The 14,708-nt window shown below is 40.4% G+C and overlaps 1 protein-coding gene across 2 annotated transcripts in view; it reads right to left on the bottom strand.

The window, feature by feature from the left end:
* phf14 (PHD finger protein 14) overlaps positions 1-14,708 on the bottom strand; it is a 144,624-nt gene that overhangs the window by 7,915 nt on the left and 122,001 nt on the right. Inside the window, exon 19 of one of the 2 annotated variants that reach the window (XM_035952769.2) lies at positions 1,361-1,468. The exons of the other annotated variant lie outside the window; for it this stretch is intronic. Within the exon in view, the coding sequence (XP_035808662.1) occupies positions 1,376-1,468 (93 nt within the window). The 3' untranslated portion in view covers positions 1,361-1,375. Of the gene's footprint in view, positions 1-1,360; positions 1,469-14,708 lie in introns of those variants that run through there. 2 annotated transcript variants of the gene reach the window in all.

The raw sequence follows: 14,708 nt of genomic DNA on the forward strand, positions 1-14,708 counted from the left end.
TGTATTTATTTCTGTTGTATATTGTATTTATTGAGGGAAATGATCCAATATTACTATGTGTGGCAAAAGAATGTAAACCCTTGCTTTCGAGATCTGAAAGCAGAAGTTGGTCAGTTCTGCACATCGGCTCTGAAGAATTTTAGCTCCTTTCTCCATACAGAACAGCTTCAAGTCTGTGATGTTTATAGGTCTTCTCCCATAAATTACTAGCTTCAGGTTCTTTGTCAATGGTGTTGCGATTTTGACTTAGCCAAAACAGTAACTGTCTCCATGTTTAAGTAGTCTTTCGTAGAGTGACTTGTATCCCTACAATTATTTTCTTGCTACATGAATCACTGTCTAATGGTTTAATTCTGAATAATTTCTTCCATCTGTGATGGCAAAATATCCGGGCCCTGATGAAGATAAACAGGCCCAAACCATGAACTACCATCACCATGTTTGGCGGATGGAAAGGGAACAACTTCTTATGCTAGAATTCAGTGTTTTCCTTTCCTTTGTTTTTATAATATTTCATATTCATCCCAAAAAGCATTTGATCTCATTTATCCATCCACAAAACATTAGTAAGACTTACTGTTCCTGTGTGGACTAATCATTGCAATGATAAATTGTGAAAAAAATAAATACTGCCTAAAGCTGTAAAAAATTTTCATATTTGTTGAGTTTTGTGCATGCTGTATGTACTTTACAAGCAATTAAATGAAGTATTTAATTTACTTATTAAAAACATTGGAGAGAGAGTGGTTTGAATGTGTCAGAGATTTATAATTCTGGCAGTTGATATTTTCAACAGTGTTGAGTGCATATGGTGATGAATTTCTTACTATAATAACTGAATTAGATTATCTACAACTTTGCATAAATGTGCAGTTATTATTAAATGTTTACTTAAAATTTTACTTAAAACAATTGCTTTTCACTTCATGGATCTACCAACTACATTAGAGCACTTTCAACAAATGAAAAAATATCAGTGATGACTCAATAGTATAGATAATAGAAATAAAGAAAAGAAAAAAGAACAGTGGTGAGAAATTTAGTATGGAATGTTCTTCCTCTTAATTTGTAGTCTTCTTTGAAACAACCTTTGTAACCTCTGTAATCAATCACACTCATCACGTCAATGCTACTCACATTTACATATTCCTATTTAACATAGCCATAATCAGTATTCTAAAGGTATATAGGATCCTGCTATTTAACGCAGCCACAATTGCTTTTCTAAACCTAATATTATCTGCATGCTGTTGACAATGTGTGTTATTCTTGATGTAGGACAGAGGGAAAGTGAAGCAATGATGTTCTGCCTCTTCCTGATCGCTCACTGTGGACTGTGGAGGTGTTCAGCTGTGTTTTGCATCAGTGGCCCCTGTTAGATATGTTTGCTTTGTGGAGAGCAGAGCACCAGACGCTCCCCCTCTGAAGGGTCTGCAGGAGCTGATGGGCTCTGTGGGATATCTCCATCCTTCAGGGGAGACAAAGAAGAGAAGAAAGGAGGAAGGCTGGCTTGTTTTCCGTGCTCATTTTCTATTGGCTGGCACACCCTCAGGCACTAACATATACATATATGATAATGAAAAGCCACGTTTTTCATTACAGTTAAGGTCGGCATTTTAAAGGCCAGGAGCACAGCGTTGTCTCTATCATGTGATGCACAAAGATATTAGGAGAGCTCAGACTACGCCCCAGGTGGCAACAAAGACTAGTCTATACCAGTCAGCATCACATCCCTGGTGCACGCACGCACGCACGCACGCACGCACGCACGCACGCACGCACGCACGCACGCACGCACGCACAAACAGTAAGAGATATTCTAACCACAGACCTTTTTCAATCCGCCTCATTAACATGAAGTTAAAATTTCACTCTAAAGGAATCCGTCTTTTATCAAACCTATACAGCCCTCAAAGGAATTAGCAGTTAATTAGTGTGATTGATTTTCTAATTATGTTTTCTGCTTTCACTGTATTTATTTATGACAGTGTCTTACACTGCGCAATGCGTGCATGCAGAGGAGCTTCTACTTTACGCTACCCTCTCACCTTTGATGGATTCACTCCTCTCACAGTCAAATAAATGTCCAGACAGACAGACGAGCAGTTGTGCAGATTTTGAGCAGCGTAATCATGCACAAAAGGCAAGTTGAATCATTTAGAATCATTTAGAATTGTTGCAAATTAACTGTTAGGTTAATCTCAGTTTGAAAAGAATGAAAGAATGTTAGAGTACCTAACATAGTAAAAAGTAATTCTTCAACAACAAAATCAAAACAAAAAACATCCTAACTTTCAAACCAGGTCTTGATCAATACTTTTTTTCAAGCTTATAAACAGCTTTGTTCGAAAGCTGTTTATAAGAGCTTTCAAACACATCTCACATTACAGACAACTCAGTGCCATGCCTTTTCATGGTTTCAAATATGAAATTCAAACATAAACAAAATGAAACAAATATAAAATAATATTATTACTATATCTAAATTTAACTGAATGAATATTTTGAAGTCACCTATTTCTGTTTCCAAAATATTGTTTTATTAACCTGTATATATTTCATGGTGGTATCTATAGCAATTTAACTTATTTCATGAAGTATTACTGAAAAAAGACACATTTGGTACTTTTCACATTACTGTGACAATATATAATTCTGAGGACTTATCTTTTCAAATGCGACTTTCTTATTACTACTGTTGTTTAAAACACAGCTCCACATAATTTACATTCAGTCCATATACGTACATTTAAAAACTATGAAACCAATTCAGAATTCAAAATGTTTTGATTAGTTTTCATATTATTAAATGCAAGTGCTTGGCAATTACACATTGTTTTTAGGAAATACTTCTCTAGTGAATATTTGCCATCTGTACTTATGTCTGCTAATTAGTTTTATCAGGCTAAAGAGGCAACAGGGGAAGCCATCACAGAATGGCAAAAATTACTTTTTTCACCAAAATTTTGCCAAGCTCTGATAACCTATCAGCACACTCATAGGAAAGGAGGCCATTTCATCAGCTCTGGCCCCCTCAGTGTCTGACATGTAAGTATGATGACGGCATGTGATGTGAGCCTCTTGGAGGACTCACTGAAATTATCTACCGTAACATGACATTACTGCAAAGATGATGTCAATGAGTTTGCACAAATATTGATCATGACAAGTCTGTCCTTCCAAAATAGTGGTACAGATATATCCCTACTGAACGCAAACCTGCGTCCAAGCCTCATGTCATAAGGACATAGAGAAATTAGGATTGGGTGATTAAACAGATATATCAGCTATTGTTGCCTGCCTCAGTCCATTGGCAATTCATTTTGGGGGGCAATTTTTGTCACTTTATTTAGTAAATTTTTCTCAGTGAGAATTTAACTCAGTAAATAATCAATCTGTAAAATGCAATTTGATGAGTGTGCTAATGGGAGCTGGCAGTTGAGAAAAATTACACGTTTTTGTACTGATTTCCATCACACACCTGTTTGTTAATTTAGTGCAGTACCAGTCACTCACTGCATGTCTTGTGAGCCTCATACAGCTTGTCTACCTTTAACTGTCACTTGCATGGTAACTAATAATTTTATGACAATGCCTCCAATTGACACAGTAAAAACACTTAAAACAGCTAGTCATATACAAGATGGCAATGTATGTTACAAATACAGAACTTTTAGAATCTGCTCAGACCTTAACGTGAAACTTTTTACATAATAGTTGGGTTTTTAGTAAAATGAATATATGTATGCATGTGTCCGATGCTTTGGGTTCTGTGGCTTCCTCCCATGGTCCAAAAACATGTTGAGGTTAATTGGTAATTCTAAATTGTCTGTATGTGTGAATGTGAGTGTGCTTGTTTGTATCTATATGTAGCCTTGTGATAGACTGCTGACCTGTCCAGGGTGTCCCCTGCCTTCACTCTAAGTCAGCTGGGACAGACTCCAGCCCCCCGCGAACCTAATGAGGATTTTGCGGTGCATAGATACTGGATGAATGTTTCGGACAACAAATTAGGAAGCAGACATGTTTAATGATTGGCTGGCTTTTTGTGTTTATAGAAAAATGGCTCTTCCATTGACTTTTCTCTGCCAGTGTTTCACTCATGATAAAAACTGAGAAGATCAGACTAAGAGGCAGCAAGCAGAGGTGACCTACATCTAATGCCATTTGACTCTTTTTCAAATAGCACTGGACAGCTGTTCAGTGTGGGGAGTGGGATTTCCTCTGTGCGTGCTGTACACAATTCTCCATATCAGCAATCACCAGCAGTTACACTGACAGTGGCCGCTGGTAAAATTTTAACATATTGTCACGGTGCGGGGGGAGTCTGAACCCAAAGTGAGACCACACAGAGCAGCTGGAGGCATATCGAATTCAAAAAAGGTTTTATTTACAAAATAATCATTAATACAATAAACTACTAAGGCAAAACTCACTATGGGGAGAAGTGGGGAAGGCAGGCTCATGGGGCGGCAGTCAGGGGAGGCACACGCCGGTGCTGACGGCAATTGGAAGAGAACGGTGGCCATGGATGACGCTGGATCCTCTTCGGGTAGCGGGGGCCAGGTCAGCCGGAGCAGTCCGGGGGTCCACATCCTCTATCCGGAGGGTGGCTTCCAAGTCCTCTATCCGAAGGCTTTCTTCGGGGGGTCTATGTCCTCTATCTGGAGGCTTTTCTGGGGAGGGGGAAGGCAAGCTGCTGCGGCGGTTCGGGACGCACTGTGATCTCAGTAGCGAAGACAAATAGGCAGGAGGATCTGACGCTGAGTAGAGTGCAGAACCTGGTTTTATTGTTGAACAGAGTATGAGATGAGCTGCATGTGTGGAGGTCCAGCAGCTGCCCTCCCTCTGCGCTAAATACCAGCAGCGCAGAGAGCAGAGGGGAGAGGTAAACAAACAGAAAAGTAGACAGCAGGAAGTGGGGGCCAGGTAGGGACCGTGACACATATGGCCCATAGTGATGAGAGTAATTGTATTTAAAATGTTTTTTTCCATGCTTGGATTTTGGTTTGACATTATTTTGAAAAGTTGACTGTTGAACACTATCATACTATAAATGGCGATATTGTTCTGTATAATTTGCATGTGGCCTCTTTCTAGCACCAAAAAATTTTGTTGTACACCCTGCGTCTCTAAAAAGCTTACTGGTCAAAAGTTTTAGAATGCCCAAATTTTTCAGAATCAGAATCAGAATCAGAAAAGCCTTTAATGCCAAGTGAGTTCCCAAAGACAAGGAATTTGACATGGTGTATATTTAGTTGTAGTACTCAGCAACAAGCAACAACAACAGATAGTAAATGAATAAATATACAAATCTAAATCTGAGAATTTTTAAATTTAAAAAATGCTATAAGTATAAGAAGTACTGTATAAAAGTAAGTGTAAACAAAGTAATGTGTAAAAAAAAAAAAAAAAAAAGGCATATATTTGCTTAACCGGGGTAATAAATTGAAATACACTTTAAATTTTAATATTGCACATTCTTACTGAGGTATTCCGGATGAGATAGAAATACTGTCCATGTATTGGATATTGTACTGGTAGTGAAGCAGGAGTCCTTAATGATTTTCTGATTTATTGCTCATGAGGGATATGGCCTGAGGGAAGAAGCTGCTATGGTGCTGGGATGTTCTGGTAGTCAGACTCCTGAGGTGGTGGTTGGAGGGCAGCAGGTCAAAGAGGTAGTGACCTGGGTGAGAGGGATCTGAGATCCACTGACAGGTAGGGGGTGGGACAGACAGCTGGTGAGTTTGGGCAGGAGGAGCTCCAGGATGATTGTGTTGAAGGTTGAGCTGAAGTCCACAAACAGAATTCTTGTGCAGGTCCCTGGTCTGTCGAGGTGTTGCAGTATGTGATGCAGCCCCATGTTGACTGTATCATCCACAAACTTGTTTGCTCATTCACCAAACTGCAGGGAGTCCAGCAGGGGTCTAGTAATGTCCCTCAGGTGGTCCAAAACTAATCTCTCAAAGGACTTCAGATGTCAGATGTCATTCAGTCCTGTGATCTTGGTTTCTTGTGGACTGGGGATGATGGTGGACTGTTTGAAGTAGGAAGGAACCTCGCACTGCTCCAGTGATCTATTGCAGATCAGAGTGAAGACAGACGACAGTTGGTCTCCACAGGCTTTCAGGCAGGAAGCTGAGACTCGGTCTGGGCCTGCTGCCTTCCTGGTCTTTTGTTTCCTGAAGAGCTGGCAGACATCTTCTTCATGGATCTTGATTGCAGGTTGAGTGTCAGAAGGTAGGGAGTGCAGGGTTGCAAGAACAGGAAGAGCCTGGGCTGCAGGAGGTGTTGATGGCTGTGTAGGGAGATTGTCAGTGTGGGTGTGGGATGTGAAGTCTTTTTCGAACCTGCAGTAGAACTGGTTCCGGTCGTCAGCTAGTTGTTGGCTCCCTACAGAGGTTGGGGTTGGAGGCTTGTAGTAGTTAGTGATATTCTTCAGGCCTTTCAACACTGATGCAGGGTCGTTTGCTGAAAGATGGCTCTTCAGCTTCTCCGAGTAGCTACTCTTAGCTGCTCTGATCTCCTTTGTCAGTGTGTTTCTGGCCTGGATGAGGCCAGTTTTTCATTGAAATTCAAGCAGTTCAAGTTCAATGAATAGCTTGAAATGGTACAAAGCAAAGTGGTGAACTGCCGGAGGTTAAAAAAAGGTAAGGTTTCCAAAACTGAAAAATAATGTACATTTCAGAATTATACAAAAAGGTCATAGTAGTAGTACCAAATCCTACAGGTGTCTCAATTTTTCTTGATTACTTACAACCCCCTCTGTCTGCATAAAAGTTGTGCTGGAACACACCGTGGCACCATACCATCCAGAGCAATATTTGAAAAGTATTGTACTGCAGAAAGTAGTGTGTTGCTATAAAAATGGAGAGATGAAAAGGCAATTAACAATAGAAGAAAGATGGAGCATCACAACACTTAAAGATGTAGATATTTCCTACAGAGAAATTGCGACGAAAGTCAAGGTGTCAGTGAGTACAGTTTTCTTCACCATCAAAAGGCACTCAGAAACTGGGGGAAACTCTGACAGGAAGAGGTGTGGAAGACCCAAAGCCACAACAGAATCAGAAGACAAGTTTCTGAGAGTCAACAGCTTGCATGATAGGTGGTTCACAGGACAAAAGCTTCAAGCACAGCTTAATAATGGTCATAGTAAGCAAATCTCAGTTTCATCTGTAAAGAGAAGACTTGGAATTGCAGGTTTGACAGGTCGAGTTGCAGCAAGAAAGCCATTGCTAAGATTTCAGAATAAGAAAAAGAGGCTTGCGTGGGCCATGAAACACTGGGCTACTGAAGACTGGAAGAAGGTATTATAGAATGATGAATCAAAATTTGAAATCTTTGGTTCATCACGCAGGATTTTTGTACACTGTCGAGTAGGTGAAAGGATGGTTACTCAGTGTGTGACATAAACTGTCAAACATTGGAGGAGGAAGCATGATGGTCTGGGACTGTTTTGCTGGATCCACGGTTGGTGACTTGTACAGATTGAGAGGTACCCTGAACCAAAACGGCTACCACAGCATTCTGCAGCACCATGCAGTACCCTCTGGCATGTTCCTAGTTGGTCATTATCTTGTCATCCTACAGATGACAAGATAATGACCCAAAACAGAAGTCCAAGCTATGCCAGAACTACCTTAGGAAAAAAAGAACAAGATGGTAAGCTTGAAAACATGGAGTGGCCAGCACAGTCTCCAGACTTAAACCCAATGGAGCTGGTTTGGGATGAACTGGACAGAAGAGTGAAAGCAAAGCAACCTACAAGTTCCACACATTTATGAGAACTTCTGCAGCAGAGTTAAGAATGCACTGAAGAATATTTGATTTCCATTGTGGAAAGAATGCTACGAGTGTGTTCAGCCGTTTTATCTGCTATATGTAGCTACTTTGATGAGTCAAAAGTTTAGAATACATTTTGGTTTCTAAATTGATTATTTTTATCATTTAATTTGTTAGTTTGTTCTATGTTTTCATTTCAGAGCACAATAAGTCATTAACATACATAATTTCCAATAAAAAACTGGAATAACTGGGGTGTTCTAAAACTTTTGACCGGTAGTGTATATGCAATTTAATAAACATAAGACTAGATTTGGTAAATTGAAGCACATTCTGGAGTATGTGTGCAGATTTATGTGTCTTTGTGTGAACTGGAATCTTGCTGTCACTCAAGAGATGACACACTATCAGTGAGTCATAAACAGCAGCTTCATTAGCCTGTTCAGGCAGTGTGTTACTTTCTACATTTAACCACCTCTGCCCCCAGCACTTCTACTGCACTTCAGCTCCACAGCACCCACAACCCAGTCACCAGAGAGCACAGTTCAATTTCATGAGTGCGCATATTTGCAATTCCCATTTCATTTATTACAAAGGGCAGTGTTTAATGTCCATTTTTTTTCCAAGAAACAAATTTCCATTTTAGTGAGGCATAACTAATGCTGAGATGAACTTACCAGGCGACACCTAATTTAATCAGATGTAAAATGCACAAGCAGGTTTTTCTTTTTATTGCCTCGTCAGATAACTCCAAATGCCACCTCGAGGAGGACATAGTCGAGAAGAAGAGAGCTGCTTTCTCTCTATTTTCAATTTTTCAAAGCATTTAGAATAAAGCAGGTGTGAGTGCTCGGGCACTCTGGGAAAACGGGAGTATTTCTTCTTTGTTTCTGAACAAGACTGATGTTGACATGTTAAAGAGAAAATGGCAAAAATGTTTTACAAAATGAAAACAAAAAAAAGACAGACTTAAGGCTATGCTGTAAATGCATTTTACATGACATAATGAGTTCTACCAAGGACTTCTATATTCTTCCTCTGCACAAGTACACAAATGGAAATGACAAGATCTGGGTTAAGTGCAGTAAATTCATGGCAGAACAGCATATCCTCAACATCACCACAGAAGAAAAACAATATACGTAGTGTTTCTACTGCATGGAGTGATATGTGGTGCACCACCAAAGTTGCACTACACCTGCTACAGAATAATGAGTTTTAAAGATACACCATTAAACATCAAATATTGTATAATTCACAGTATCAGTCATTATTTTCAAAGTCATTTGGGAAACTGAAACAATCAAAATTGATTGAATTAAAATGAAATTGAATCAAAACTGAGAAATGTTTGTTTGACAGCAAACAGTGAATAAATTAATGATAAATTATATCAAAAATAGGATATGACTGGGAAGTTAATGCCTTCTCTGTGTGTTTCACTTGATAAGTGTACAGCAAATAAAGCACTAAAGGTTCATTGTAAAGGAAAGATGAAAATCACTCATTTCCAGTCAGTGCATCAGTAAGTATTTACAAGTTGGCTAATTTGGGTTGGAGGCCATAATGACACGAGAACCAAATGGTAATATTATTAAACACCTGTCCATTTTTTAAAATGTCATGTCATCTTCCTCTAGGGTTACACTTTGACTGGAGTGACATGTTAATGTTTTGTTATTTGTACGTTTTTAAATGGCTAATTACTGTTTTGAAATTCAATAACTTGATATTTATACAGACTCTAACTGTCAGAGCAGGGATGGTACATTGTGATTAATTAGAACTAACAGCACAATTTGGGTGCCAGTTTCATGCATGATTAACTTCGTCTGCAGCAGTAATATTGGCATTACGACATGACTTCCACATAAAATCAATCAGTGGATTAGTTTATAGTGCATGAAGTGTTGGCGACATGGATAAAATGTTGTTGGTCAAAAAATACCTCAAGCAAACTATAAAACTTCATAAGTGTCTTAGTGTGCAAAAAATAAGAAATAACATGTTAATTATTTAGTTTCAAAGGTGCTGGAAGATGTATTTGTTTTTGAACTCTGTTGCATGTTGTGTACTTGTTAACCATGTTACCTAATCACAGTGGTCAGGAACAATGATATGATCCTTTATTGACTTCCCATTAAAAAAGTAACTTCAGCACATAACTCCACCGAAAAACACAAATCAATCAAACAAAATAAATTGTGTGAATTTGTGAGCTTGAGACAAACTGGGTTTGAACGTTGGACAAAACTGTTAACTGTGTTGACTGTTTCCTCCTGTTCTTGTCCTTATGTCAAGGCAGATGAACCGCAACCAAATTCCTGCTCTGTACTCTGTATTCAAGCTATAAATTACAATTTTTTTGACATATTTTTTCGCTTCAACCCCATAGATGACCCTTATACCGAAGCTAAACACTATTTCACCTTCCCTGGGGTGCAATGCAAGTTAGTTCACATTACATATTAAGTACAGTGCCGTGCAAAAGTATCTGCCCCCCCTACAGCATTCTTCTGTTTTTGCATATTCTCACACAAATGTTCAAGATCATCAAACTAATAGTTACGAACATCACGAACATCAGAGAAACCATGACATTAGTGGCGACGAGGATGGGATCAGTTTGTGGTCTCATCTGAGGTCACGGACAGCTCCAGTGCACTCTCACACCGCTTCAAAGAAAAAGGACCGGTCAGAAGTGAGTATGTTTCTCTCACATTGGGGTGCTGGTTAGTGCGTGGAAGCTGGTGGTGTTTGGCTGCACTGTAAAGGATCATGTGTGCATCTTCCAGGATGTGCTGAGGTTTAGAATAGCGTTCGGTCTAAATTGGGGGGTTTATTCATAGATAAAAGTTGAGTTACAAGACAAAGAAGTTTATAGAGTTAAAGAGAGAGAGTTTAATTGTAAAAAGAAATTATGCTGCAGCAATAGAGTAGAGAAGAGAAGTAGAAGTTGAAGAGAAATAAATGTTGAAGTTAAAGGGGTAAATGTAGAATAACAGAACTAGTAACGATGGAGCAAGATAAATAACCATGCAAGATTAATGAGACAGGCCTGAATCTTGTTAACGGTAAGACGTGTAAATTAGATGCTTTAAGTGAAAGTTGGCTTTTGAATAGTCGAATTGGTGTTTAGAAAGAAAAGAGGATAGAGTAGATCTTACCTTTGGGGCCCAGAGGTCAATTGGCAAAATGAAAATATAGGGATAAAGAGAGAATAAGTGAAAGAGAGAAAAAGAGGCCTAAAGGTAAATAGAGTTTGAGAAAAATAGGAATGAGGATAATAAGGGAAGCCGCAGATTTGGACAAAGCCTTCTGGGAGGCAGGTAGCACTGGCCACAAACCCTGTTATGTGAATAGCCTACATGTAATGGGTCAGTTCACAGAACTGGGGGTGTAAATTTTAATTTGGTCATAGATGAAGTTTCTTCAAGTTCCCACTGTAAATGTATGGTTTCCGAAGAAGCTTTTCAGTTTGGTTATTTACGCCCCGTGGTAGCACAAATTTAGTTGATATGGGAAAAAGAGTTACAAGAGCGGCTTAAAGCATGCTGTTAGATTATGTATGAATGACTTGAGTCTTTGATTGGATGCTGAGAGTGTTTTGGACGTTGTTGAGTAGGCCTGTGTGTCTTATGTTGGGAGTTTGATTTGTTTGATAGTGTGTTGAGTGTGGGTGTTTATTCTGTGAGTTTGATTGTCGCCTACATCTGTGGGTCTGGAGTGGACGCTGGCCCTTCCCTGATGTCTGCTCTGTGAGTGTGTCTGCTGCGTGAGGCTGCAGCGACTGTGTGTGGGAGAGAGATCTCTGATATTGGTCCCTGTGGTGTTTGTATGGGAGAAATTTGGCCAAAATGAAACAGGTAATGACTGAATAAACGAAATAGGAGACATTTCTGATTGACTCAACTTTAAAATTGAGGATTAAGTGTTGTTGGTGGTTTTTGTCTGTTTAAACGTCTTGTCTGTCTGTCTTTGTGAGTGTGTGTGGTGCTATAGCTAAGTCCGGAAGGCTGTAGTGTGTCTTTGTTTGATATAGAATAGATTTCTTATTCAATAGGTATATATATAGAGGTTGTGATTGGCTATAGGGGAGCTAATGATATAAAGAGGTTGTTGCCTCCTTGGGGAAGTCTTTTGTTGGAGAAGATTAAATGACCTACATGTTGACAGAGATGTGTGCAAATGTCAGTGAGTAGTTTTTAGGGGATGTATAAGATTGATGGTGATCATATGACGTTAACCCTTTGTTTTCTTTGTTTTCCAATGTTCAACTGTGATGTGTGAGAATTGTGGAGGAGACTGAGGAGATGGAATGCGTCTGAATTCCAATCCCCCAAGAGGACAGATGAGAGGACAGCTGATGGTGCTCTACACAAGCTGAGGTTGCAGATGACAACATGTGTGGCTCCTGCATCCAATGTCATCAAGGCTAGCGGATTTTATCCACAAACTTTTTGATGTATATTTGTTCCACTTATGTACACACACACACATTTATTGCTGATATTGGATATACATATTTAGTCTGTTTACATATAGGGCCTATGGTGTTTCTTTTACAGCAGTGACTCAGGGAATCCTTTAGTTTGGGGTCAACGAAGCACATCTGTGTATACATACAGGGGATGTTTCAATTATTGGAGAGGAAGCTTGACAACAGACTGACCAACTGACTATTTAAGTGATTAATAGATCATTACTGATTTAGAGGATTATTAAACATTTGTAGAGAGGTTGATTTGGCTTAAAGGCTGTTGAATGTACGATGTCCAAGATGGACCGTAAAGTTAGAAGAGTGATTACGCCTGTTGATGTAGTCCAAAAGAACAATCCGCTTGTTAAAGGTATTGCAGAGATGTCAGAGAAGTGGAGCAAGCGTTGGCCTGATATCGACCGACCTTGGCCAGTAGAGGGGACTTTCAATCCTGATGTGATAGAAACGATGCAGGTGCTGGTGTCCACCCATAAAGCAGGCCAGAAGAAAGGGAAGGACAAAAGTGCACTGAGAAGAGACAGATGGAGCTTGGCATTATGAAGTTGTTCGAAAATGAAGGACAAAAGCTGTTGAAGGCTGCAAAAGACCGGAGAGAGCGGATTGCAGAGGAGATCGCAAAAAATGTCAAGGAGACGGAAAAGCTGATGGAGAAGGTTAATGCACCTTTCTCACATGCAACACCAATGAAGAAACCCCTACCTTATGAGGGGGAGGTCAAGTTTGCTGATGTCTATCCTCAGCTCACAGTGATCAAACAGGAGGGTGGCTATCATATCAAGGATGAGGATGACCGAATAATAGAGATGAGCACGGCTAAAACAACTATAAAGATGTATCCAAGCTCCAAAAGCAAAACAAAGAAGACCCATCTGGATACTTGGGGTGGACAGAGATACAGGAGCCTGGAAATAGGAGAGGATAGCCAGGAGTCAGATGAGGCTGTGGGTGGATATGATCCAGTAATCAGAAGGGTTCTGGCCAAAGCAGAGAAAAGGGGAGACAGGTCAGTGAAGAAACGGAGCCCAGAAAAAGATGAGACTGATGCCAGTGAGGATGGAGATAGTGATGAAGACTCAGAGAGTGAGGGTCCTTCATATTCTTCCCCATTAGCATGCAGTAGCGGAGTAGGACATGAGAGGCAGCGGGCTTTAAGAGAGGTTGAGAGAGCCATAGATAAATGTCTTGTGGATATGGAAAAAGCCACTTCTCCAGAAAGACGAAGAGCATATGAGGAGCACCTGCAGGAGCTGCGGATAACGGAGAAGAGCCTAAAGAAAAAGAAGTCTCCAAACCCAGAGACTTCTGGATATGGCTTACGTTCAAGAAAAGGAAAACTGTCAGGAAAGATGTGTCCAGTGGTTGTTAGAGGCCAGAATCTGGAATACAAGCCTTGGCAGAATACTGATATGTCAGACATACTTGAGAAGTTGCCGACTCTTCATGATGGGGCATATCCTTGGATTTCGAAGCTAGAGGATGTTCTGGTGGGAATACAGCCTGCCATGGGAGACATTAGAAGACTCCTAGCCAGTCTCCTTGGACTTCCTGCTATGGAGGAGATCCTACAACAAGCGGGTCTTAACAGATATGTGGCAACTGTGGTGAATGACCCAGAATTGTTTGCTGCAAGCCGAGGTCGGATGTGGAGAGCGTTGAGCGATACGTTCCCAACGAACATACATCCGGATAATATTTTGATTGAGCCACTGGATTCAGAGGAGAATCCGAGGGCCTATGTGTCGGGGGCTCATCAGACATGGAGAAATGTCACAGGAAATGACCCAGATGTGAACCAGATGGAGAAGTCGATTCTGCAAGGTAAAATACAGAGGGGGTTGCCCCTACCAGTGAGGAGTAAATTGGCAGAAGTGGTTTCTCTGGGAAGCATGACTAAAGCTGCCTACACAGATCATGTGGCTCATTTGGTGGAGCTACACCGGAAGAAGTAGCATGCCCAGAAACAACAGGACGAGGAGGTGCTTAGGAAACTACATCAGATACAACTGGTAGAGAATAGGAGAGGCTTGTAGTGAGTAGTGGTTATAGAAGTGAGTCTGAATCCTGAGAGCCACATACATCTACATCCAGTGAAACAGCTAGAGGATTCTTATTGTGATATATGATTTGGGAGAATATAGTGCCTGATTTTTAGTAGAGTTTTCATTATTCCACTAAGTGTAGAGAAATTACATAGTTCTCATATTTTCAATAAATATTTGGAGATGACTTGGATACTGGGCTGCACAGTGGCGTAGTGGTTAGCACTTTCGCCTTGCAGCAAGAAGGTCCCTGGTTCGCGTCCCGGCTTTCCCGGGATCTTTCTGCATGGAGTTTGCATGTTCTCCCTGTGCATGCGTGGGTTTTCTCCGGGTACTCCGGCTTCCTCCCACAGTCCAAAAATATGCTGAGGTTAATTGAT

The sequence above is a fragment of the Amphiprion ocellaris genome, chromosome 15 (genome assembly GCF_022539595.1).
Source record: "Amphiprion ocellaris isolate individual 3 ecotype Okinawa chromosome 15, ASM2253959v1, whole genome shotgun sequence".
NCBI classification, from domain to species: domain Eukaryota; kingdom Metazoa; phylum Chordata; class Actinopteri; family Pomacentridae; genus Amphiprion; species Amphiprion ocellaris.